Raw genomic sequence first — 25,501 nt, 5'->3', positions numbered from 1 at the left:
AAATAAATCTGATCCACACAATAAGATCAAAGTAATTTCAGCACAACATATAAAGGGACAGTCTCTCTTTAATAGCATTTGGAGTGAAAAATTACACTGAGATATTAAAATCATGTCTTTTTTTAAACCTGTAGTACATGAAAAAAAAACAATAACATGCAATTTGTCAATTGTGTAACATTTTATAAAGCTATTATTGAATTTACGGTTTTAGAGAACATAATGAATTCCACATTTTGAAACTTCACCTTTACTTGAAAAGTGTTCAGAATAATTTCAAAGTATTTAACCTTCAGAATACAGAAATAATCAATAGCCTACAACCCTTTGAAAACATGATGCACTTTGACAGGAAAAAGAATGTTTTGATCCTTCTCTACAGTGGTGATCCAGGTTTTCAGATTTTCTCCCAGGTTTTCAAATAAGCCATTTTATCACAAAACCTCTAATAAAAATGCCCCCCAAAATGGTTAAAAAAATTCTTTATATCCCTCTCCAATGTGCAAGACCCCAAAATAAAAAGAATGCAACTTGTCTTATGTTTGCTCTGCAAAGAAAGAGAGAGAGAGGAGAAAAATGTTTTTGTCTGGAATGATTAGATACAATAAAAGAAAAGGACAGGTTGCCAAAAAATATACAGGACTCTACTGTGCTATGCCTTAATGGAATGGACCCCTAGCCATGGATTCATTAAGAACCCGGCTATGCAACTTAAATCTGGGCTTTTATGGAAAACTAACTGAACAGTCCCTACTTAGATCTTTGGTAGGTTAATGGCCATTGTAAAAAAAATATTTTACAAAATCTCTGGTCGCAAGTAAAACCCTGCATTGTACTTAATTTAACATTAGAGTAGACCACAAGGGGAGCGTTAATACTAAACTAGGGGGAATGATTACGATTCGCTTAGCACAAGGACCATGAGGTAAATGAGCACAGTACGGTGTGACACTTGGCCAAACCTAACCGGCGGGAAAACAGACGGGCTTGAGCCTGCCTGCGCTGAAGCGTTATAAAGGACTGCAGGAGAAAGAGGAGTGTTACATCCTCCATTTTGGCACTGAAGCTCTACTCTATCTGGGCAGACTGCAATACCTTAAAGACACACCTATATTTATCAAATATTCTGAGAGATGGGAGGTTGTTTTGATCACAATTTATCGTCACAGATGCCCGCAGCAGTGTTCCGGATGATGAAGCCAAATAAGTTAGTACCAAGGCAAAATTAGTTGATTATGGTAAACTCTGAAATTTTTGACAGACACGACTGTAATAAATAATTGACACAAGTAATACATATAGATCTAATAGATTCTCTTCAACATTAAGGACTTTTCGATTGATAGACTAAGAGAAGCCATATTGGGTAGATCAAGAAACGACCAGAGGTTATGGATAAAAATGTCTTTTCTTTTTATCAATCACTGTCGCAGGAAGAATGATGTCACCAGTGTGACAGCGCTGAGCAGAGCAAAAGGACGATTAACTGCAATCCAAAACTAAACAAACTCCTGTACCTTCACGACCACACAGCAAGGCTATGAACACATGTGCATTCATTCACAAAAAAATTAAATCGATGCCATTTTCTCCAAAACGCACACACCATATCCTTTAATCAAAGGCTCAGACAATCTTCCCTTCTACCAAACACTGTCACAGTGGATCAAAACTCTTTTCCTTGACTTTTTTTTGTTTTTAATTTTTATTAACTCCCACCCCTTACCCCCACCACCCCCACTTCATTTATTGGTTATATGATTTTGTAATTTCAGATGGCAAATTGTTTAACTAGCAAAAGTTTTCCCTGTGTCCTCCTTGCCTCGGTATGTCCTTTTCCCGTGTGTGAAAGGCAGGTATCTGTACTTGATCATATGCTGGAGGGAGAGAGGGAGAGAGAGCAATGTCAAAGGAAGCAACTGCCAGAAACATACTACAAATGACTTAGAACCTGAACCAGCTTAGCCCCAGTATCAGTTGGGACAGTTGGTGCCAGTGTTACAGGATTGAAAAACGTTACGCATTTGATATTGTCACAGGTCCACGCACCTTAATCTGTCTCTTCATGGTGATGCAGAACAGCATTATGAAGTACATGACGAGTATTGGCCAGAACACCGGAACGTTGAAGGCCTCGAAGAATGTGCAGACCATGGCGATGACCACCCCTCTTGTTGCAGAATGCCTAAAAATGGAGACCACAATGAAACGGGCCGATCGGACATTTATATCTGTCAAATGTAACACTCCGTCGTGCACAGCCGTGCATTTTTACCACATCAAACCGCCTCATTTGCTGTTAATTCTGATAATAAAGGCATACAGGGCAGCCTGTAGCGTGGTGGTTAAGGTACATGACTGGGACCTGCAAGGTTGGTGCTTTAAACCCCAGTGTAGCGACAATAAAACCTGCATAGCTGTTGGGCCCCTGAGCAAGGCCCTTAACCCCACATTGCTACAGGGGGGATTGTCCCTTGCTTAGTCTAATCAACTGTAAGTAATGTTGGATAAAAGCAATGGCTAAATAACATGTAATGTAATGTAAATCAAGACCTTACCACAAACTATTAGTCTTTTGAGTAAACCTGCATCCGTACATAAATGCAGTGTTTGTGTCAACATTTGTGTCAAAACTGTATGTAAATATATAAAAGGAAGCAAATATACAAACACTCAAAATGATTATTGCAGGCGCAGCAGAAATGTGAATAAAGTCCACACACTGCAATTACTCCTCTCCCAAAAAATGCATTCACCTCACAGAGATCAATGTTTTCACCTGCATTTTTTCAGGTACATTGCATAAAAAATAGCAAGACTCCACGTTTTCTTCCTTGCATGAAGTAAAAAAAGGGGTTTATCATAGTTGTTGTCATGGTTTAAGTAGTGCCCTTAATGAACCTTTTTTTACGGCCACCAACAGGCTAAGCACTCTTTTTGTTTTACCTATAATCCATAGCGGGGCCATTCCCAATGAATGGAACATTCGCCAACTGCCACCACCATTCATTTCATATTCACTGAGTGTTAAGATCAATGCTAGCACCTGAAAATATCTCTGCTTCTACATACAGGTTTTCTTTGCCCACAAGAATGTGAATTCACACCCGACAGATCGGTTCCAAGTGCCGCGTTAGGTCCCACATAGGTCCTTGGGTCTACATTACATTACATTACATTAATGGCATTTGGCAGATGCTCTTATCCAGAGCGACATACAGTTGATTAGACTAAGCAGGAGACAATCCTCCCCTGGAGCAATGCAGGGTTAAGGGCCTTGCTCAAGGGCCCAACGGCTGTGCGGATCTTATTGTGGCTACACCGGAATTAGAACCACCGACCTTGCGTGTCCCAGTCATACATGAAACACCAAGACGGTTTTGAGATATTGGGTCCAGTAACACTGATGCAAATGTAAAATAATTCTCACCAGAATTTGAACTCAGGCAACCTTCGGATGAAAGGTCGAAATTCTTCATTTTGCTTGGTAGGTAAAGCCGGCCCCTCATCTGGAGAACAGAAGAGGATGGAGTCAGTGGTCAAAGCACAAACCTACAGGTGATTCATAACTGCTGTCAGAACAGGCCATTTTCCTCAGGTGTATAGGAGCCGAAAGGAAAACTAAACCTGCAACTGGGGCTACCAGCTACATTAACTAGTAACAATAATCAATGTTATCTTCTGTTTTTTGTTTATTTTTCAATGGGTAATTGAACCTGAACATGCCTGCATCATCCAGTAGTGAGGGATCCACTTTTGGCGACAGAAAAGCGATGAACAGGTTGAGGTGGTAGATTCCCAGAGCGTAAGTTACTATGTACCAACCCTGCACACGGAGACAAAAATGCATTGCATATTTCATGAGTAAAACCATTTAACAACAAAAAGTATACAGTACATGATTTAACACACAGTCAATGCACTTAACTCATTATGGAGTAAGGTGCCCTATAGAAAACCCACAGAAAGGCTGAGGAATCGCAAAGCATTTCAACGGTCATGTGTCTTTAAAAAACGGTCATGTGATCAAATACAACACTGCCGTCGCATCAGGGAGATGTAATGTGCAGGTCGCATCCGCCCATAAGGGGTTAAAAGAACTGGAGTTTTTTGAAACATCCATGGTGAATGAAAAACACCACAACAAGCCCTGAAAAGCCTACCTGTAATATATACACTCTTATCATGTATATGGCACCTAGAAGAACAGTCACTGTCCATCGCCCCACTGAGAAAGGCGTCGACTTGTCCAACCAGGACTGGTAAATCTGGGAATGCAGAGGCGGTAAAAAAAAAGAAAAAAAAGACATGACGCAAATACACAGAAACTGTACTGACCCCAGTTCAGTTATACAGGGAATTATCTTCAGCTCGGTTGCCGATTCACATTATTTCACTGGCCGGACCTGGTATAAAACATGGAACTTGGACTTAGAGCTTGGACTTAGAAAACCCGGACATGGTAGTGATACAATTACGGATCCCCCTCTTCCGCCCCACTGCACTACAACACTGAAAACGGAAGAGCAAAAGGAATCGATCGTACCTGCCCCAACCGTGTGAAAAACGCTCCGATGGCCGAAGGCTTCCCATGGATTGCATCTCCAGCACTATCCCCTTCTGACATCCTGCTTCTGCAGGAGAGGAGTGGGAGCACAAGGGGTTTAAGAGGTTCTTTTTCCATCCAGCTCTTCATCTTAAAGCTTTGTGACTATCCCCCCCATCATGAGGAAATGCAAGCTTTTTTTTTTTTCTAGTGTGTCTGCTTAAAGTTAGTACCAAGGTTACATTTTTTGAGCAAGCAGTACAGTAGTGTGCAACCTATAGCAAAAATTGTGTCACAGCCATAATCCGTAACACATAAGTCTAAAAAGGGTAAAACCAGATGATTATGGGTGGTTTCATTAATCAGAACAACTTAATTATGCAGCTTTGCACTTCAGTGTTGCTATTTTGACCATTTGTTTTCAGCAAGTCCTTGATTTATGAGGTTGCTATTCCTAAACAAGCCCGGAACCAAAGACTGTGGAATACCAGAAAGTACATAAGGACATTAAAAATGGCAAAAGTCTTGGGGCCACCTTCTGGAGGATAGCGGACATTGACAGAACCAGATTCAAATCAGATTGCAATGTCTGCAGGTAATGTGCACCTATTTGCAGCTGCAGTTTTCTACACTGGACAATATTCTGAGCGATGAACAGAGTCAATATGCAGAGTTTACACAGTCTCCAAGGTTTTAATGTTTACAGGAAGCTGTATTGAGCCCGATCCTGAAGTATTGGTCCAATTGAATCACGACGGAGCTACTGAGCACAATATATATATATTTTTTAATGTATACATTCCTGGAAAAAATCAGCTGCCTTTGAGATGTAAAACTTGCTGTAGCGATACATTTCCTCGCACTCTGTACCTTAGGAGTCACCACCACTTTGAATTGGTGCCATTTTATAACTGCTATTTTCCAAGTGCTGCATTTTCCTCCGTGCCCAGTTTTGGCCTAACCACATTAGTAAGACCTATGAAACTTGGCTAATTCATAGAGGACATGTTGATATGACCCCTGATTAATTTTCACACCAACTGATCACTTGGCGGCTCCACATTTATCATTTGAATTTCCAATATTCAAGCAATCATAACTGCGACCTCTTTTGAGCTAGACCATTGAATCCTACCTCCCACTGTCACCTCATGGACAACTCTGGCACAGAGGGCTTGGAAGTGCTGGAACACTTGGCCCCTTCATTGCTGCTTGCAGCAATATTTGTGCGATTGAAAGTACATAGAGACTCTTTCAAAAATGTCTAGAGAATTATTAAGCTAATACTCAAATCCAAAAATAGGTTTCTGCCAGGTTAGGTGTAAAATAATTAACAATAGTTAGGACGGGGGCAACTCCTGCCCAGAGGAGCTGGACATACTTCGTGAACGGGAAGGAGTGGTCAAAGTACTTGGGGGGATAAGGTGCTAGTGCATTACTCGTTTAAGACCTTAATGGCTAATAACCGAGCTCCAGGTACATCACACGGTTGTTTTACCCAGTATACGCACTATATTCTATCCAACAACGGCCCGGGAAATGTTCTCCCAAGTGAGCATTAGATCAAAATATCTTGAAATTTTGTTTTTCATTGAAGTTGGTTCATTTTTTGGACCAGATGTGGAGAAAGTACCTGTGAAGTAGCTCGCTACTAGCCAACATTAATGACAGCTAGTTAGCCGTGCTGACCATTTCTGTGTTACTTTCATTTGTGGTTACTAATTAACGTTAGCTAGCTAGCTAGCTAGCTAACTTAGCGTAGCCTGTAAAAAGTAGTTGGTCTACGCCAATTACTGGTAAGGTCGACACAACCCACTAAATTCCACCAACGTTATTATAATATAATTCAAAGTGTAGTAATGCATATTAATTATTGGCCTGTGTACCTGCAATTACAGTACATGACTAGCAGGGTTAGCTAGTTAGTGTTAAGTAGCTAGCTCATTTAGCTAACTAGCGAGTGTTTGCTACACTCCAGTTGATGTGATGAAGTAGAGTAAGGTTTAACCAAGCGAGAACATTTTGCCGGTATATATCCTTTTGTTTCAACGCTGTGACGCATTTTTATTACAACAAAATGTATAGTTTTAAAATAACTCGGATTGAATACATACCTATATAGCCATCTAACATTAGGTAACTCAACATGAATGAGCTACCCCTTCTTCATAAAAAAAAAAAAAACTACACCCGTCTGGAATCTGTAGTTTTTTTCTAGCAATTTTCCGTTCCGGACAAGTAACAAAGATTAGCAATAAGACTACACTTCCCACTAGATAATGGGATCCACTTCGGACAACGCACCTATCTGCAGAAAACTGGTTATTGTAGTTTCAAATCTTCACCACGCCACGTCAAGAACATCCGAGTCGATACATGAATAACTACAATGACCAGTAACGACCACCAAAATGAACAACTCACTTCCGGGCAAGCACAAAAACGAAGCTTGGTAGCTGATAGAAATTATGTACCATTAGACTACAAATATTGAGGAATTAACTGAGTTTTTTTGTCAAATAACTCCAGTGCTGAGTTCCTCCATATAATTAAATGACACGTTAGATATTCTCACAGGGCAAAAAATGTCTTATACACACATAGATAGCTAAATAAATCACTTACCTGCGACTGCCGCTGTGTCACTATGAGCTCCAGGTCGCCCCCAATGTGAACACGTCACTGCTTCCGTAAGCGCTGAAAATACATTGTTAGACTAAACTAATAGATTTCAGAGGGAGCCATCTTGTATTCTCACTTTCATCCGTTTCCAACTGATTCAGTCTTCCGGTTATTCGATCACACAATTTGATGAGCCGCTGTACGTAGCCTATCAGCTTCGGAAATAATGCATTCCGACCGAAGACGTGGCATCTGCTGTGGCTATGAATACGAAACTTTAGATTACGGTCCAGGGGACATTGAACTGTTTAGCGACGTTTGATCCAAAAAGTGGAGCCAAAATTAAGACTAAGCTACAGCACAGACCAACGTTTTACGTAGTCTATTACTGATCAGTTGACAGCTATGAAGAATTCTTGGTGATAAAAGGATTAGTTGGTCAAAAGATCAAATTCAGAGAGGGATGGAAACGTCCTTAGTCAATTCGAATATTCGTTCACAACATATGTTGATGCCACGGGGAAAACAACAGATTGATCCGCTAGCTCGAGGGATGCCGGTATCTGACCCTGACACCACAGCCAGGGGACCATCTATTATGGCAGCTCATAAGTATTTCTGCAATAAATATTATTTATAATTTTTCGTGACATTATAGTAATTTATTGAACATATTTATAATCCCTAAAAGTATGAAAACCCCTAGCTCTCACCCCTAGCTCAACGCTGAACATAACTAAAATCGGGGGATAGCTGCCGTGAGCTTTCTTGAACATTGTTTGCTGGCTATGTCCACACACATCCGACCTTAAAGTCTTTTTCGTGGGGTGATATGGGTGATGCCTCTACGCTTCTGAAGGGGGCGTTTATTGCAGGCACAATTTGAGGAGGAGCAACATCCCCAGCAGCCCGGAAGATGGTCTTTGCATCGAACATCTGAAATTATGATTACAGCACGATATTGCCTAAGACAGCGGCTGTTTTCTTCAGTGTAAATAACAGATTAACGATTGCAGTTAATTGTTTAGGTGCAGGACATCTCCGAGTTCCAAAAAAGTTTACATAGTTAGCTAGCTAACATTAGCTAAACAAGATCCGGAAAAGTAAACATCACCGTTTACTTTAGCAGTCGCAAACGGAAATACACAGCTGTAATGGAGTTTTGCAATAAGGTAAAAGACAAAAATCCGAATTGATGGATTAAACGATAAAATAATTTAATTTGAAATAAAAGTAACAGGGTTAGCTAGTCAGTTTTGACGAGGACATAGTGTAGCTAACATTTTTGTACTTCTGAGATTAGGGTTGTCAGCCAGCGACGTACAATGGCTGGTAGCCTAACACTCTCTAGGCAGACAGTTAATTAAATTAGCTAGCTAAGTAACAAAGAGCTCGTAGAATACCATGCAATTAGCTAGCTATCTAAAGCCAAAATGAAACACTTCCCGTGCAGCTAACAAAGCTAACTTTGAATGGCTTGCCATCTAGCTAGTTAACTTAACTATTTGAGTTCCACATATCCCCATGTAAATAAATACCAGACAAGTACAACAAAAACGGTTTTGAGGACAGCGGGCTGGGTAGCGCAGGCGTTACTGTCTTAATAAAAAATAAAATAAAAAACACTGGAGCGGTTGTTTTTCTGAAGATGGGAAGAAAAAAGAAGACACTGCATGATTATGCATCTGAGTTCAGCGACTTGGGAGTGAAAAGACATGTGGTGGAGCAACAGAACTCCGGCGAGAGGACCTTGGTGGAAATACTATTCTGCAAATCTTGTGAAATCACGGTTAGGGTACGTAGAGATCGGATACTTGAGCACCTAGCTTCGGCCAGGCATTATCGCAACAAACGCCTTGCGAAACTGTGGGACCGAAAGCCCCCTCACATGTAAGTATTGTGCAAGTAACTTCGGTTTGAGAGTTTTTTTTGTTTTGTTTTTGCTTTGAACTTAAATGACGTTTGTTGTCTACCGGTTTCTGCTTTGAAGTGCTACCCTACCTACCATATTCTGCATCACAAAAAATAGGTTAAATACTCTCGGGCTGTCTTTTTGTAGTAACGGCTTAGGTTGTCATGTTATATACTGTGTAACGATATTATCTACTGATACCTTAGATACCTGGTTAATTGTCTGGTAGAGGCTTCAGTGTATACTATGAGGACAATTGACTCTAAAGTTGTCTTACACAACCACAACAATACCCCCATGGCCGAACAGTGGCATTGCCCATGGCGGGAGAGTTTCCATGGTATCCCCTCTTGAGAATCGGGTATCTACAGTCTGGCAGTTCCAGCTGAGCATCAGTCGTAGGTCTTCTGTTGCCAGTCATATGCTGGTGAGCTGATATACAGTGGGGGGCAAAATAAGAAAAAATAAATAAAATAAAATAAATATAGCATCAACAGTTTTTGTAATAAACATGACATTTAGATTTTTGAATGTCTGTCTACAGAAAAAGGAAACCGCTATAGTAAATTTGTAGTGAAGCAGAAGGTGCAAATATTTGCAGATTTCTTCTGTAACTAATTTACTGCTGCTAAACAGTTGCCCACTCCATAAATTATCTTACATGATGATTTCTTGTGACAGTCCAGTTCCTCAGATTTATCCACATTTACTTATGCTTTTGAGTTTCTGGATTCATTTTGATCTACTTTGCCAACCTGTGTACCATAACCCACCGCCAGGAACACTAACCAATCAAATGACTCCAGTTCCCTTGAGTAATCATTTATTCATTAGACTTCTAAGGGGTAGTAGCTTATAGCCTGTTCAGATTTCTCCATATCGTGGAGATCTTGTTAAACAGTAGAGTCACATCTGTGAATGCAAAGCTCACCTCTGAGCTGCTGCTTCTTGGTAAACAGGATGTTGTTTTTTTCGAACACCCCTACCTTTGTCTGATTTCCCCTTGCTAGCCAGAGAACAGACAGCCATTGTCAGATCTGCAGCAACTGTGACTGTTTCACTACTGTGTTTCAGTTCTCAATTTTTTTTATGACAGGAAAGCCATGGTATGCTATGTAAAACAAGGCCTTTAGCCCAAAGTGACCTTTCAGGCTGTGTCGTATTAATTCTGTCATTCACAGGTCCTCCGATACAGACCTCCACCCTGGCTCACCTGCAGAGCTGGATTCCACGTCGCCTCTGGCCCTGCAGTCTCAGCTGATCCTGCACAGAAGCCCCTTCTCCCCCCTCCCGTCGCCCGCCTGCCAGCAGGGCCCCCCCGTGCACTCCAGCAGCATCAGCTCCACCTCCTGCCGGATGGGCGTGGCCTCTGCCCAGGGCGACGCCGCCCCGTCCACGTCCGCCGGCAGGGCCCGCCCACTCCCGCCGTCCCGCCTGAGAAGCCCCGAGCCCGCCCCCCCGCCCGCGTCCAGCTCCAGCCCCTGGCCGGCCGTGCCGGAGCCCTCCTCCGGGGGGCGCTGCTGTGCGTCCGGGGAGGGAGAGCGGCGCGGCGCGGGCGTGGGCCTGGCTCTGTTCGGGGTGGGCTCCGGCTGCCGGGCCCTGTGCCAGAGCTTGGTGGAGGAGAAGGGCTGCCGTCTGCTGTACATCGTGGAGGAGCAGCACTGGGAGGTGGACACGGTGTTCAGTCAGGAGCACCTGGCGCACACCCGGGTGCTGCGCGCCGTCGACACCGACATCGTGCTGAGTGACCAGCGGTAGGTCCCGCCCCGGCCCTGCCCCGGCCCCGCCCTCTCTCGCCCAGGTTACGAGTAGGCCTGGGTAGACCTGCTCGAGAAGAAAATGCAACTTGGCTATGTTTCTGCTATGTTTTTCAAACACTCAACCATAGTAATCTCTGCCAAACATTGACAAATCTGTCTGTCTTTCTCACTCTGTCCACCTTGACCGTGAAAGATCAAAGATCATGGAACGTTAGTACATTAACTCTCCAAAGCGGTGGTTCCCAATCATGTGCCGTGGAGGGCCGAGAGTATGCAGGCTTTCATACCAGTCAGTACACCAGTACACCAATCAGTTTCACCAGCACACCTTCAACCAGAGAGGAGGGAACTAATTTGTGAAATCAGCTGGTGTAGTGATTGGTTGGAATGAAGACCTGCATTTAGCCTGTGTGGCTGAAGCGAAGTTTATCAGTATAGCAGAGTACTGTTATTGGGATTGGACTCTGAACCGTGGGTGAGAATCTTGTTTGACAGTGCGGAATTGGCCGTAGCATAGCCCAAGGAGGAAGGGTGCTCTCGGTAGATTATGGCGTGCCTAATCCATGATTATTGAGTCCAGTTGTCTATTATGTGCCTGTGATATGCCTTTGACAGCTGTGGCAGTTTCACATTAACTGTAGTGGTGCATTTACTCTCTGAACGCATTTGATTCTGTGCACGTGCAGCAATTGTACGGGGACACAGTTATAATTCGGCTAAAGTTAGGTGAGAAATGCGTAAGGGAATGAAAGTTGGATCATTTAATTTGAATAACTGCTCTGCCGGGAGCTATTCACACGGTTTATTCTCTAAGGAAAATACATCTTCTTTTCTAATTGTCTGGTGTTACATGAAAGGGTTGGATTAAGGACCCGAAAAATGTATACTCATTTTGGTTAATTTGCTCTCTTGTTTCAGTGTGGCAGGAATCTTGGTCTGTTCCCCTCCTAAAGAGGCCTCGAAAATAGTCCTAGGTGCCTTAAGAGCAGGTGAGTCAATCAAGGGTTATTTCTGGTGATTCCATGTGGAAAATTGAGAAATGGTGCCACACAAGCTTCATTGTGTATTTCTGGCACATTTCTGAACATTCTCACTGCATAGTGTATTTTTTTTGGTACATTTCCGAACATTCTCACTGCATAGCGTATTGTTTTGGTACAATTCTGGACATTCTCACTGCATTGCAATTATTATGAAAGCAACCAATAAGTGGACCCTGCATTCTAAGATTGCTCTCCAGGCTGTGTGTATTTTCCTGCCCTGGGCAAATCCAAAACCTTTTCCCCCTTTTATGTGGTGATAACCTGAAATACCCTAGTGTCTGTTCTGGAAAGGTGATTCGGAAGCTTATGAAATGCAGTCTGCTGGACGTGGCCTGCCCGTCACCGTGCTTGTCGTGGTTCGCAGGTAAAGGTGTGTTCTGTGAGAAGTTGCCCAGTCTGGACAGACGAGTCGCGGAGTCCTGTTTCGATGAGGCAGAGAGGCAGGGCATGCCGCTGGTGTGTGGATTTTACAAGTGCGTACTCCACCCCGCCATCCAACACTTCATTACACACTCCTCAGTTCCGTACTGCCGTCCCCTAACGTGACACATGCGTTTATTTTAGGCGTTTTGACCCCGCCCTGCAGTATCTGTACAAGAAGGTGAACGAGAACGACACCCTGGGCAGAATACAGCGGGTCGTGGCTGTGAGCCGCCTCTATCCCCGTCCCACGGTGGGCAGAATCAAGGCCTCCGGTATGAAGCGCTTCGCTCCTGAGCGACTGCTCTTTCCCTCAGGCTTTATCTGCAGATGAAGATATTCTGTCTTCCCAAACCCCTAATCATACATACATTAATCAGTGGAGTTGTAAAGTTCTGGGGCAATTTCCCTTTTTCATTTTGGGAATTTATACTTTTAACGATATTTCTCATTTTTGTCTTGGAGCTATTTGAGGAGGCCCTGAAAATACTTTGTATGGCACACATTGTTAGGTTTTAAGAAATGTCAGCACACGCGTGTGATTCAGTAAAATGTTAAACAAAAAAAAATGTTAATGTCTATTCAGTAGGATCATTCACCAGTCTGTCAGATGTGCAGTTTGAATGTCTTTAATACAATGTCAGTAATCTGTGATTATTCTAGCAGTTATTTTTGGACTGCTACTAGTTCTGAGGGTGTTCACGACCTGTTTCTCTTGTAATCCTGTTGTAAGCACTTGACTGGCTGAGACGCTGTGGGAAAGCGAGTCTGCTGAATTAATGTAAGGTAACGGACGTAATGTGATGAATGTAAGGTAACTAATGCGCCCACTGTCACCCATTCTACAGGGGGAATATTTTTCAGCATGGCGGTGCATGACATCGATGTCATATGCTGGCTGTTGGGCGAACGCATTCCAGACACCATTTTTTCACTGGGGCACGCATTCTGCGCAGGTCAGCCTTTAGTTACTCTTATATTTAAACGTTTGTGTTTGGGTATTGAGTCAGATTCATCTGCCATAGTTAGCTATGTGTATTGATCTTTTTGAGCCAAATGAGCCTGTGGAAATGGACAGAAGATTGGCTGGTGTTGGCATTGGGGGATGGCATTCTGTATAGCCGCATTAGGGCTGTGTAAATGTCTCCCTGTGAGTTGCGTCATTGTTGTGGCAGTGCCAATTGTAGCTCCGCCACAATTTTATTGGTTATTTTATTTGTTTTGTGAAGGTTTCTCCTGCCTCACTGTTTTTCCCCTCAGCAGTGTAATAAATGTGCTTGATGATCAGAAGTAGACCAGAAGGGCTGCATAAAAACCAGGCCATATCTTTAAAATCCATCATTAATTCAGCACATACTGTAGAGCAGGGCTCACCAACCCTGTTCCTGTAGGTTTTCACTCCAACCCTTAACAAAGCACACCCCATTCAACAGCTAGAGCAGGGCTGCCCAACCCTGTTCCTGGAGATCTACCGTCTCATAGGTTTTCACTCCAAGCCCTCACAAAGCACACCTCATTCAGCAGCTTCAGATCTCACTGAGCTGCTCATGAGTAGAATTAGGGTTGGAGCGAAAACCTTCAGGACGGTAGATCTCCAGGACCAGGGTTGTTTTCCTCCCCTTTGTGGTGAAATGAGAGCTGTGTAGTGAGCTGGCTGTATGTGCAGAGGGGTGTAGAAATGAGCGGTCTCCTGCCTGTGGTCTGCAGAGGTGGCCTCGGTGAGTGACGCTGACACGGTCACCGTCAGCATGAAGTTCCCCAGCGGTGCCATCGCCTCCCTGGACATCAGCCAACACTGCCACAAGAGCTGCGACCAAAGACTTGAGGTGTGTGTGTGTGTGTGTGTGTCTGCTTGTGTGTGTTACTGCATTTCCAGACTTTCTCTGATTTCACTGCTGTTTCAGGTCTTTGTATGAAATATGAGGTATATGTCTGTGTGTGACGTGTTGGTCTGTAGATGAACAGGGCAGGGTCCGTGCGTGGTGTGTCTGTGCGTGGCGTGTCTGTGTGTGGCGTGTCTGTGCGTGGCGTGTCTGTGTGTGACGTGTTGGTCTGTAGATGAACAGGGCAGGGTCTGTATGTGACGTGTCTGTGCGTGGCGTGTCTGTGCGTGACGTGTCTGTGCGTGGGCTGTGCTGCAGGTCCACGGTTCGGAGGGCTCCTTGCACATGGAGAACAGGAATCCTCTGGGAATCTGCGACCGCAGCACGTCGTCCGGCCTCTCTCTGCAGTCCACCGCCGACCGCTTCCTGGACGCCTACAGGGAGCTGCTGCGGCACTTCCTCCGGACGCTGCGAGGTCGGTCACGTGCCGTCAGAAGGAGTCGGGTGTGTCGGCACCTGTAGAGTCCACTTGTGCCTGTAGAGCACCGTCCGCATGCCCGTTACGAGCCGGGACGTCTGCGGTTCCAATCCGGCCACATTACATTAACGGCATTTTGGCAGACGCTCTTATCCAGAGCGACGTACAGGCGATTAGACTAAACGGGAGACAATCCTCCCCTGGAGCAATGCAGGGTTAAGAGCGTTGCTGAAGGGCCCCATGGCTGTGCGGATCTTATTGTGGCTATACTGGGATTAGAACCACTGACCTTGCGGGTCCCAGTCATGTACCTTAAACACTACACATTCCACCCACTTGCTGTACATCTATCTACCTACCTACCTACCTATCTGTCTGTCTGTCTTTCTTTCTTTGCCACTAGGGGGCCGAGTGAAAATATGCTACTTTTCCTCCCCCCGGCATTAATGTAATGTCTCGTCTGATTTAACCATAATGATTTAAAGTGTTTTTTTTGGACTCTTTCTCCTAAGAATTATGCATGTACGGTGCAATCCATGAGAGATGTTTCTGGAATTGTGCCGTAGTTGGTTTAAGGCGGTGGTTCCCAGCGTTGGCCCTGGGGGAACCCCATGTATGCTGGTTTTTGCTCTTAATTAGGTGCTTTTCATGATTAGAGGTATTATTTTCCCCCTTAAGCCACATATGTCACAAACAGTGATGGAGAAAAGTCCCATTTTGACATTGGGCTTATTGTGCCACAGTGCAAACAAGAGGATAAGTAATGCCTCTAAACACGAAAAGCACCTAATTAAGAAAAATTACCAGCTTGTTAAAATGCTGTAATTGCTGCTGTAGTTGGCAGAAAAAGCGGCAGACCAAGATTGGGAACCACCGGTTTAAGAGACGGTTACGTTATGAGGCAGCTTTTCACAGTGTAAAATCAGATTTACACAATGAATCTTCACATTTATTTTTGTTTTTAAACATTAGAAACTCGGATGACCTTACATGATCCAAATTAAGCATATAGATTTTTTTTACTTTCCCCAAAAACTAAAAATCCTATAAATGGCATGTTGTAATGTCAGTAAGGAGGCCCAATGTAAATGAGGCAACATTAGGCATAACCACTGAAAGTATTTTGACTGGTGGCCTACATGAGAGGAAAGCGCATCATTACCTCTGCTGATTATAGTAGTGCTTGCTTTCTGAGGAGCTGGCTTTGGGTAGAATCATCTTTCACTATGAAAAGTGCCTAAAATAGAAATGTTAAAATAAAATTGTGCCCCTAGCCAGCAATATATCATAAATGTATTTTTTGCTCAGAAATGTACTCTTTTTTTACCCAAAGAGAACATTACTGTACTTTCAGGGTACTTTTGGGAAATGTAATCCAAAAATGTACCAACACTGTCACTTTATTTCTCAGTATTGAATACACATAGTCTTGTTGTGGAGGTAACAAAACAGCCTAGACCAGTGCTACTGAACTCCACATCCTACGGGCCGCAGTGTCTGTTGGCATTTACTTCAACTGTGCACTAAAACAACCTGATTTCACAAATTGCCTTATTATCTGAACCAAGCAGGTAAAATCATTCGTGAAATCAGGTGGCGTAGCGCTGTAGACACTGAGTTCCGCAGGACGTGGAGTTGAGTAGTGCTGTAGACACTGAGTTCCGCAGGATGTGGAGTTGAGTATCGCTGCCCTAGACAGATGAACCTGTCGGTGACCAGTTGTCTAATCTCACCCTGGCAGGAGTGGAGCCGCCGTTCATCACCAAAGAGCAGTACCTGTGGACAGTCCAGGTGGCCTCTGCCGCAGAGCAGTCATGGAAGAACGGCTCCGCGGTCGACCTGCGCAACGATTCCCCGGAACGCTTGGTCATCAAGACCGAGGCCTAACCTCCCCTGCCCTGACCGTGACCGTGACCGTGTCCCAGGCCCGTATGAAACGAGACGAATCAGGCAGACACGTTTAGCTCATCTGCTCACAGAGCACTCCTGTTGTATCGACAATACGTTGTGCGATCTGCTGTTTTACCACCAGACCATACCTGCGTTCAGCGCTGTGGTTCCGCACCTCTGTGGGTTTTTCCAAATTATGACGTTTTAACTGGCTAAAATATGAGGTCATTTGTCACAGTGCAAGACATTCTTTAGATCTCAATGATCTAAGACCAAACGTAGACCACTGCAGTTAGTTCTTGTGTGATCCAATGATATAAGTATTAGTTCATCTTATTTATATTCATGTCCAAAATATGGTTCAGTACAGGAATATAAATATTTAAAAGTGTATTATCTCTTTGGTCTTGGCTTGTACACTTACACTTTGACCTGCTTGGTATTGGATTATACAAAGACCTGCTGGGTATTGGATAATCCAAAGCATTGGCTTGGTGTGAGGTGGAGGAGAAGATGGATTGGTGACAGGATTTTTTTATTTTGCCAAAAAGACCAGGGCAACAGGCCAGTCATTCAGGGCTTGGCGCCAATCTGTTCTGTCCTGATTAAAAAGCCATTGTAGCTCTTTATAATTGCTGCAAATACTACTTAGTAGTATTAACCACAAACATTGAAACTACACATTTGAAAATTACCCCCCCCTTCAAATTGGCCCAGCCATGCCAACACTGATTATGCATCGCCCTGAAGGGCTGTGGGCCCCGCTTGGCACCTTGGCACTGAGACGGGCGGAAGGGACTCCCAGATTGCAGGGCCACTGCACTAGAACGGTGCCTGAACTCTGCAGCGTCACGCTGTTCAGTTCTGGACGAAGAGAGATCGCATTACTCGAATTCCTTTTTTTTATTTTCGTTGTCATTTTAGCATTTCATATTACAGTGTGTAAATCTTAGCGGTGATTGCGATGCGAAAGGCCTCGGTTTCGAGTTGAGCATGTTACGTAGAGACCTATGCACTCCTGCTCTCACAGATGTGGCGCACAAGGTTTTATGTTCGGATTCCGAATGATTCTGCGTTGCCTTGTGTTGGCGCTGCTCTCTGCTTCATATTTAATGGTGTCCTGCATTATCCCCTGCCAATTACACGGACTATTCAGGATGTCATGTGATGTCATGCCAACATAATTACCCCTCTGTTCCACACCTGTGACAGAAGGTTGCAGGGCCCCTGTATCTGCAGTCTTCCGTGATGTTTTCCTACGGCTGCGTCTTTGCTTCCGGTAATTGCACTAATTAGACCTACCGTGTTTGCCTTTATTATGTATTCAAACTAAAACATAGGAAGGTGGTGCCAGATGTTGATGTGTGTGCAATGTTGGTTAAGATGAACATGGCCCCAGTACGACAGTTTTTGCGCTGTACAATATTAAGCAATGGAATGGGATGCCACATATTATAAGATACACTCAAAAACAACGAGTGGTGAAACTTGCACATTGCCTCAGAGTTCCAATGCATCTTTCTGCTATACACGCCATTGAACTGAAACTTTTAGTCAGCAGTTTTCTTCAATATATTCCCTGTATTCAGAATTTCACTTTCACTTACTGTAAGCTATGTAAATAGAAATCTTAATTTTAACATTTGAGAAATATATGTATGGCTGAAATGTACTGAAAACCACTGGTAAGCTACTGCAGTACTATAAGAACCAGCTGCCTTGCATTGCATGAAAGTGTGTGTGTGTGTGTGTGTGTGTGTGTGTGTGTGTGTGCGTGCGTGTCTGTCTGCCTCATTTCATCTTGGACTATACTGTGTGTGAATATGTGTGGTTGCTTAGTTGCTGTTCATTGTTGATGAACGTTAAAGATTTTTTTATTTCCTTGTTCGGTTTTACCAGCCGAACAATAGTTTTGATGAGTTCATGTTTAAAGGCTCCTGTATATAGAAGAAGTTTTTTGCAAATATTGAAGCAATGGACATGTAAAAGAAAAAAAAAATCTATCTTTGTAAATGCGTGACTTCTCATTTCAATGTAAATTCCTCAATATATCCTTTTTATGTGCCGTCCTGCATTGCTGTGCCTGTCTTGCATGACTCCTCTCACATTCACTGGCACAGAGCTACTGGAGAAGTCCCAGCTGACCCAGGGTCATCTCCCCTGCAAATAAAGACCCTTTTAGCAGTCTCACATCTTGAGTAATGTAGCTTTAGTGATCATTTAGTAGTTTACTTGTCAGTCCTTTGCATTTGTAATTCACGTTTAAGGGAAAGAAATGTGTAAGGCTAATACGTGTTAACTCTTTTTTCTTTTTGGCCTTATATAGTATATGTGCTGTAATATGACCTCCTCCAAAAAAATGGAGGTTAATTGAAATGCTTTCTGGAGCGAAGGCTGATATTTTAGGTTCAAGCAGTGATAGTTTTCTTTTGCCCAGACAAATGGTTATGCCGAAGGCTGGAATGACCTGCTGTCGGGCAGGCAGGTCTCTGGAGCTGTGACTCCACAGGTGAGCTGTCGTTGGGTGGGCAGGTCTCTGGAGCTGTGACTCCACAGGTGAGCTGTCGTTGGGTGGGCAGGTCTCTGGAGCTGTGACTACAGGTGAGTTGTCATTGGGTGGGCAGGTCTCTGGAGCTGTGACTATAGATGAGCTGTCGTTGGGTGGGCAGGTCTCTGGAGCTGTGTCTACACAGGTGAGCTCGGAGTGGGGGACTGAAGAGGGCTCTGCTGGTTACACGTGGCTTGCAGGATACACACCATGTTCTGCACTCTCTAAAATAACAGGGCGTTGGAGTGATCGGACAGACTTCACAAAATCGTGAACAGGTGCACAACTCTGGTCCTGGAGGGCCGGTCCGTGTACTGGTTTTTGTTCTAACCAATTACCTTCTCTTGAGTTGTCCGATGGCTCAGTAAACTATGCTGGTTCATTCCTGTACTTGAGCACAGTAAAAACTTTAGGAATCTGGCTGTGGCTGGTGCTTGAACAAATGTCTGGTAATTCAATTGGTCTTTAATAATTAAGAGCAGAATTTGGCACAAAAACATCAGCTTTTGTTGTGCACTCCTGCCTTAGAATTATTACATTTGACAGTCTCATAACTATGTTATTTATATGGAAATTTAATAGGATTTTTAAATTGTACATTCAGAGTACTTTTAGGGTGTTGGATAGTTTTATCTATGAAGAACTGCCCTGCATTTTAGGATGTGAAAGCTTTGAAGCCCAATGTCTCAGAACTACTCAGAACACAGATCGAACCTTATAATTCCAACATCACAAAATGACAGGCCGTCCCAAATTTGGAAAGATGAGAACTAGTCTTAAACACGGCACTGCTCACTGGTGCTATTGTTTTCCAGTGATGCAGTGTTCATTGAGTTCACTTGCAAGTAAGAACAAAACATAAATCAGTTTAACCATGAGAAACACTTTACTTTGTTGATATAAACAGCGATAATTACAGTCTTACACTTCTCATAAAAAACAACACATGAAATAGCTACCTTTCTCAGGGTTCAGAAAAAAAAAAACTAGTTATAAATTCAGATTACACACTTAATACTGCTTATAAGCACATTGAACAGTTATTTCACCACCAATGGAATTAAAGTCCATTGCTTTAATTTGTGACTAGCTATCACAGCTATGATTGATGACTGATGTTAATGCTTCAGAATGTGCCCAAAAACGGATGTTTAATAATAATTATGATCAAGCCTTATTGTCTATACATGAAAAGGCAGATACACATTTGCTTTTATCTACAGTACAGACAGTTGGGCAGGGGAAGTTGGGCCCTAAGCCATTGAATTAACCAATTCTGCGGCATTAATTATGCAGAAATATGTTCATTTTTAGAAAGTGATTGTAGGTATTTAAATGCCTCCCGTTGTATTCATGTTCAAGAGCACGGATGCAAAGTGTACAAGAGTATATGACAAACCGCAACCTCTCACCCAAGTTACTCTGGGTGACAGTAAAATAAAATATGTGAAATCATCTGCATATTATTAACTATTATATTTCATACAGGTGTACACCTCATTATTGACTGGTATGGCCTACTCTGCAGAATTGGAAAACATCTTACAGACCACCCATCTCCTTTTTATAACATTTCTCTCCCTTCTGAACACTGCCATTGTACTCTTAGATGCAAGGGTTTTTAGTATTAGATAAAGAATGAGGGTACAGGTAGCAGATGAGAAAGCCTGGAAGATTCAGGACAAAGAGTTGTGTGTTGAGGGGACACAGAAGAATGTTGACGGTTTTCTAACATCAACTGCATTTCCACCCGGCTGGGCACAGATGAACCAGGTCAATGGCATACCAAACTTACATTACAAAAACTCCTGTACAATGCGATTCGATTGTTCTCATAATAGTGTGTTTTTAAAATCGGCAAACAAAACACTTTGTGAATACAAGAATATTCATATAGTGGTTACCAAGATATCAGCATACAGGAAAAATAAGAAAATAAAAACATACGTTGACAACTATTTCTGCTGATAATTCAGAAAGATAAATAAGACACCTTGCCCTGCAAGGCAGTTCAGAACATCAACAAAACAAGTTCAGTGTAGGCTACTCTTTCAGAAACATCAGAACAAACACAACTCATTGATTATGCCAGTCTCTTACACATTAATGCTCTATCTGAGATGATTAATAAAATGTTAATATCGCCCCTGGATCTCTTTTCTATCTTTTTTTTTTTTTTTCAATCCATAATGGTAGACGTTGTATGTGCCCAGATGGAGAAAACCATGCAGGAGGATCAGTTAACCATTTCCTTGGATAACAAAAAAGGCAAACAATTAAATATAGAAAGCCAAATCATAAAGATAATATCAAAATTAAATGAGCAAACTGTACTACAGGGCACATATTTCTCAGAACACCATGGACACACATGTCCACTGCCTATAGCAGATGTGAATCAGTCCTGTACTGTGTATAATCTCTCTCAGATGCTTTTCACACCAACCAGCAACACTCAAAAGCACATGTGGCGAGTGTTTCAAAGCACAGGACAGAACTTAGGCCTGGGTCCATCTCTGTCACCTGAGTTCCAGGGACACTATGAATGTAGTGCACCTCTTGTCCATCTCCATCCAGAGGCTACACTCAGTCAAACTGTCGTAAATAAGCAGAGGTTAACGAGAAGTAGAGGGGATTCTAGTGTATCTACAGGATAATCACATCGCAGTGTAATGTCATCTACTGTCTCCATGGGCATATGACCAAGCTGACTGCTTCATTTTATCGTTAGCGGAAAAAAAACCCGAAACATAATACTGCATTTATTTGTTAACAATTGTTTGGTAAGTTTGTTGATGTTTAATTCAGAACTGTTGTCATCTCATCTGTCTAAACCATCTTCCCAGGGGGTTGAAAGAGATTGGCGTCTTGAGCGAAATATTACAAAATTCATACACTGATTCACATTAAAATTTTTCTTTCCATTTTGTAAAAAAAAGTATTTATATTTATGTTACAATGTAAAAAAAAAAAAAAACAACAAAAAAAAACAGCTAAACCACTGTAGAGATGTTTCAAAAGGTGATCCCACAACAGAACGTATGGATACGAATGATTGTTCATGCATCTGTTCTCATGTACGGTTGTACGCACGCTTAATGAATGATCAAAATGAATATTGGTAATGCACATGCACCAACCTAGCCTTACTGATTTCTAAAATAATACAATAAAAGTCATTGATGAACACTTTTCTTTGAAGCCACACAAGGTAAAAATATCGCTCATGTACCTACTGTACAGTATATACAACCAAAGGAGAGAACACATTGATGATTGTCAACCTGTGTTCCAGGAATACCTATTTATTCATCCCTAAATTCATACTTTTGGCAGTTTGTTAAATGACTTAGCAAGCTGCAAGACAAGATAGGCAACAAGATAGGGAGGTGAGAGACACTAGTTTTTTAGTCAGGGCCGTGGGGGGGGGATAGTTATCCAGTTATCCAGGCCTTAATCACTCTAGGGAGGCTACTCTGCCTCTGGAAAACACTCTCTGAATGTTTTCTCTCAAAGCGTTCAGAAAAAAACACCCATTTTAAAAGAAAAAATGGCTGCTGCTAAGAACCACACAGAGAAGGTTTACTGAGAACATCAACAAGCAGTCTTTTTGCCTTTCTCTTTTTCCTGCTCTTCCTCTCTTCCCATGAATGCCATCCAGGTGAGAAGCCATGGTATAAGGAAAGAAATATTCAGATGGGATTTCCTGAAGCAACTTTAAGTCAAAGTGCTTATTCGCCATGCGTCTTATCAACGTCATTCCTTTTGTGACTGACATCAAAACGGACGCTTCCAGAAAGCACTGGAGTACAGAGGAGTAAAGTCATCACAGAATCTACACACAAAGTGAAACTAATATCTGCACTCAAGACATTTCAAATATGGAAGTGCTTTGATAAAAATAAAAAAAAGTCCCCAGAAATTGGGAAATTAAATATAACCGTTGTTCCTGTTTCTGCTTTTAAAGCAAAGGGCGTCCATAGTACAACCCTTCCACTTCATTCATCACTGAATGTACGTTTTTTTTTTTTTAGTCTTTAAATAACGGCGTAAAAAAACAGCAAGAAAAAAAAAAAAGTCCAGAGAGCGGCGCGAACGGGACGGGTCTGCAGCCGGCGGGGGGGGCCCTAGTGGACGTCGCTCTCCATGAACTCCTCCTTGATGTTCTGCTTGTGGGTCTTGCAGTCGGGCATGTCGAAGCCGAAGTCGGCCCAGTCCTCGCCGGTGCCGGGCGCGGCGCGGTTGGGGATGGTGATGGTGTGCCGCACGCGGAAGTGCACGGCCTCCATCACGCGCTGGCGCTGCAGCTCGCCCGAGGTGCCGATGGCCATGGTGGCCGTGTTGCTGCTGGAGCGAATCAGCTGCTGGCTGTAGTCGTGGCCCTGCTTCATGTCCTGCAGGCCCCTCCAGATGGCCAGGCGGAACTGCTCGGGGATCTTCAGGGCGCCCAGGTCCTGACGAGGAGCAACACAGACGCGCCGGGTCAGCCGGGGTGTTACCACCGCAAAACGCTCCCCGCCCCCAACACGACGGGCCACAGACCCGACCACAGTGACAACGGCTACACCCTTTCAAACACAACCTGCAGACTCAACCTATGGAGGCACAACCGTGTTCTCATTAAATGTGACCGTTTGCAGTCTTACACTATACACACAACTGCGTTCCCATTAACCTGGACTTGTTTGCAGGCTCAACCTGCAGACACAAACAGACACAACCACGCTTGTGTGCTGACTCAGCTGATAACAACATGACAAAGCCCTCATCATACGCGGGTGGGTTTCCAGCCATGACCACACAACATAACGTAACTACACATCATGGTTACAGCACCCAAAACAAAAGCATGTGACCAATCTCAACCACAAACTAATTACCATACAGTGACGTCATCAGACAGTCTTGGCCAAACACATACTCACACTAGACTTTCAGACTTTCAGGCTTTCAGATGTCAGGTGATAACACACATCATCTGTGAACCTCTGAGAACAATCTGACATCTAAACTATAAGCATTATTCAATTGTTTTTAACTCAACAATAAGTTCAGTATCCTTACAAATGACAATCTGACATCGGATCAATGCACACAATCTACATCCCACCGGCATATTAATTATCTGGTCCATGTTAAGTGACCTAGAATATCTCAAGAGTTAGGACAGTTGGATATGTGGACTGAGTATTGGAACGGATAGAGGGAACAGAGGACTGACAGAAGGAAGGAGAGAGAGAGAGAGAGTGAGAAAGACAGCTGGCTTTTTACCTCCATGGACAGGGTCTGGAGGTGGTACACACTCTGTAGGCCCTGGGATGTGAAGTAGTCAATGCAGTTTTGGCACCCGAGACTGGTTAAAAAACTGTTCAGAGACAAAAGAACCGGGCTGAGTCCAAGAGGCAGGTTTCCGTGTTTCAGATCTAAGCCACAGAGCTCTACGTGTCACTACGCACAGAATCCACAACAACGACTCTCCACTGCCATGGCTTACGAGTGTATTTCCCCCCCCCAAAAAAATGCCCTGTTAGTTTTTGCTGCACCAGCAACCTCTTCATTGCCAATTTCTGCCAAACTCAAATGGACGTTCCATCCAGATTGCAACAGCCATGGTCTGGTTTATTTTCTTCATTCAATAATGAAAATGCATGCAGTTGTATTAATGATGCGTAACGCTTTTTTGTTTCTGTAATTTCTTTTATTATAAATACAAGGATAAAAAAATTCTGTTCTACAAACATAATTTTTCAGCAACATTTCAAATTTGATCATGATACAAATTAGCAGATAGCATTAATCATACCATTATTTGACACTTAATGTTAGCTGAAGTTTTATACAAAAACATAAAAGCAGAACTGTGGTAGTTATGCAAACCGGATATGTAACAGACAATTGACAGAAAATGCCATGAAAACCAGCAAATAAAAACATGACCCATCAGGAACACAAAAGTATGTACACAGTTTACGTAAGCACCAAATTATTTGGATTACGCTGGGTCGACAACAGTTTCTAGCCTTAAATCTTCTACGGTTTTTAGGCTTACATTTGGAAATATGTTCTTCTTGTATACCAAATATTATTTATCTCTAATAATTTAGGACACAGAAAGTCCTGCATCAGAAATACTACTTAAAAAATAATATTGACAAATATCCTGAAAGAAGGGGTAAAAACCTTACTTTAATGAAATGCTGCCTTAGTTTAGTTATGTACCTTAAAGGCCACTGAGGTGTTTAACTGTCCAGTAGGTGTATGTGTCAATGTATTCTAGTGAATTATAGCAACGTACAGATACTAATGCAGACTTGAATGCACAAAGACACGAAAAGACAATCATAAAAATGAAAAGATGAAAAGAAAAATTCATGCAAATCAATGTTTTGTTTTTTTTCCGCACAAGTGAATTAGAATATGCGCTGACGGGTCAAACAGCCAATGTCTGCATTGATTGTT

The 25,501-nt window shown here is 42.9% G+C and overlaps 3 protein-coding genes across 6 annotated transcripts in view; 1 reads left to right on the top strand and 2 right to left on the bottom strand.

Moving 5' to 3' along the window:
* Positions 1-50: 50 nt before the first annotated feature.
* Positions 51-7,313, bottom strand: rer1 (retention in endoplasmic reticulum sorting receptor 1). Of its 4 annotated transcripts, XM_061257611.1 has the most exons (8): positions 7,172-7,313; positions 4,547-4,634; positions 4,164-4,268; positions 3,727-3,826; positions 3,431-3,509; positions 2,050-2,185; positions 1,823-1,877; positions 51-547 (listed from the first exon to the last, which is right to left on the bottom strand). In XM_061257611.1, exons 2-8 carry the CDS (start codon positions 4,625-4,627, stop codon positions 537-539), a joined length of 567 nt encoding a protein of 188 aa, XP_061113595.1. In that variant the 5' UTR covers positions 4,628-4,634; positions 7,172-7,313; the 3' UTR covers positions 51-536. The 4 variants fall into 4 exon arrangements, with proteins under 4 accessions (XP_061113595.1, XP_061113591.1, XP_061113594.1 ...); XM_061257607.1 differs by having other exon boundaries at positions 51-1,877; positions 7,172-7,308; XM_061257610.1 differs by lacking the exon at positions 7,172-7,313 and adding an exon at positions 6,851-7,122 and having other exon boundaries at positions 51-1,877.
* A 40-nt stretch (positions 7,314-7,353) lies between these two features.
* Positions 7,354-18,684, top strand: LOC133138666 (uncharacterized). The gene is made up of 9 exons (XM_061257606.1): positions 7,354-9,058; positions 10,262-10,834; positions 11,759-11,829; positions 12,248-12,356; positions 12,448-12,578; positions 13,152-13,259; positions 14,011-14,129; positions 14,445-14,601; positions 16,346-18,684. Exons 1-9 carry the CDS (start codon positions 8,817-8,819, stop codon positions 16,489-16,491), a joined length of 1,656 nt encoding a protein of 551 aa, XP_061113590.1. The 5' UTR covers positions 7,354-8,816; the 3' UTR covers positions 16,492-18,684.
* A 4,174-nt stretch (positions 18,685-22,858) lies between these two features.
* tp73 (tumor protein p73) overlaps positions 22,859-25,501 on the bottom strand; it is a 23,301-nt gene continuing 20,658 nt past the window's right edge. Inside the window, exons 11-12 of the mRNA XM_061257380.1 lie at positions 24,314-24,407; positions 22,859-23,496 (exon numbers count right to left, since the gene is read on the bottom strand). Of these exons, the coding sequence (XP_061113364.1) occupies positions 23,170-23,496; positions 24,314-24,407 (421 nt within the window). The 3' untranslated portion in view covers positions 22,859-23,169. The remainder of the gene's footprint in view (positions 23,497-24,313; positions 24,408-25,501) is intronic.

Source organism: Conger conger, chromosome 10 (assembly GCF_963514075.1).
Source record: "Conger conger chromosome 10, fConCon1.1, whole genome shotgun sequence".
NCBI lineage: Eukaryota > Metazoa > Chordata > Actinopteri > Anguilliformes > Congridae > Conger > Conger conger.
Note: the sequence above shows the minus strand (reverse complement) of the source record. Positions and strands in the feature narration are given on the sequence as shown.

What these genes read in the sequence shown, in the direction of transcription:
- rer1 (XM_061257607.1), bottom strand. Translation starts at nt 4,627, where the DNA reads ATGTCAGAAGGGGATAGTGCTGGAGATGCAATCCATGGGAAGCCTTCG. An exon ending in TAAGAGTGTATATATTACAG is followed by an intron (nt 3,827 to 4,163) that starts GTAGGCTTTTCA and finishes CTCCGTGTGCAG; the next exon opens with GGTTGGTACATAGTAACTTA. An exon ending in CTCACTACTGGATGATGCAG is followed by an intron (nt 3,510 to 3,726) that starts GCATGTTCAGGT and finishes TCTGTTCTCCAG; the next exon opens with ATGAGGGGCCGGCTTTACCT.
- LOC133138666 (XM_061257606.1), top strand. Translation starts at nt 8,817, where the DNA reads ATGGGAAGAAAAAAGAAGACACTGCATGATTATGCATCTGAGTTCAGC. An exon ending in GGGGCACGCATTCTGCGCAG is followed by an intron (nt 13,260 to 14,010) that starts GTCAGCCTTTAG and finishes TGTGGTCTGCAG; the next exon opens with AGGTGGCCTCGGTGAGTGAC. An exon ending in GCTGCGACCAAAGACTTGAG is followed by an intron (nt 14,130 to 14,444) that starts GTGTGTGTGTGT and finishes GCTGTGCTGCAG; the next exon opens with GTCCACGGTTCGGAGGGCTC.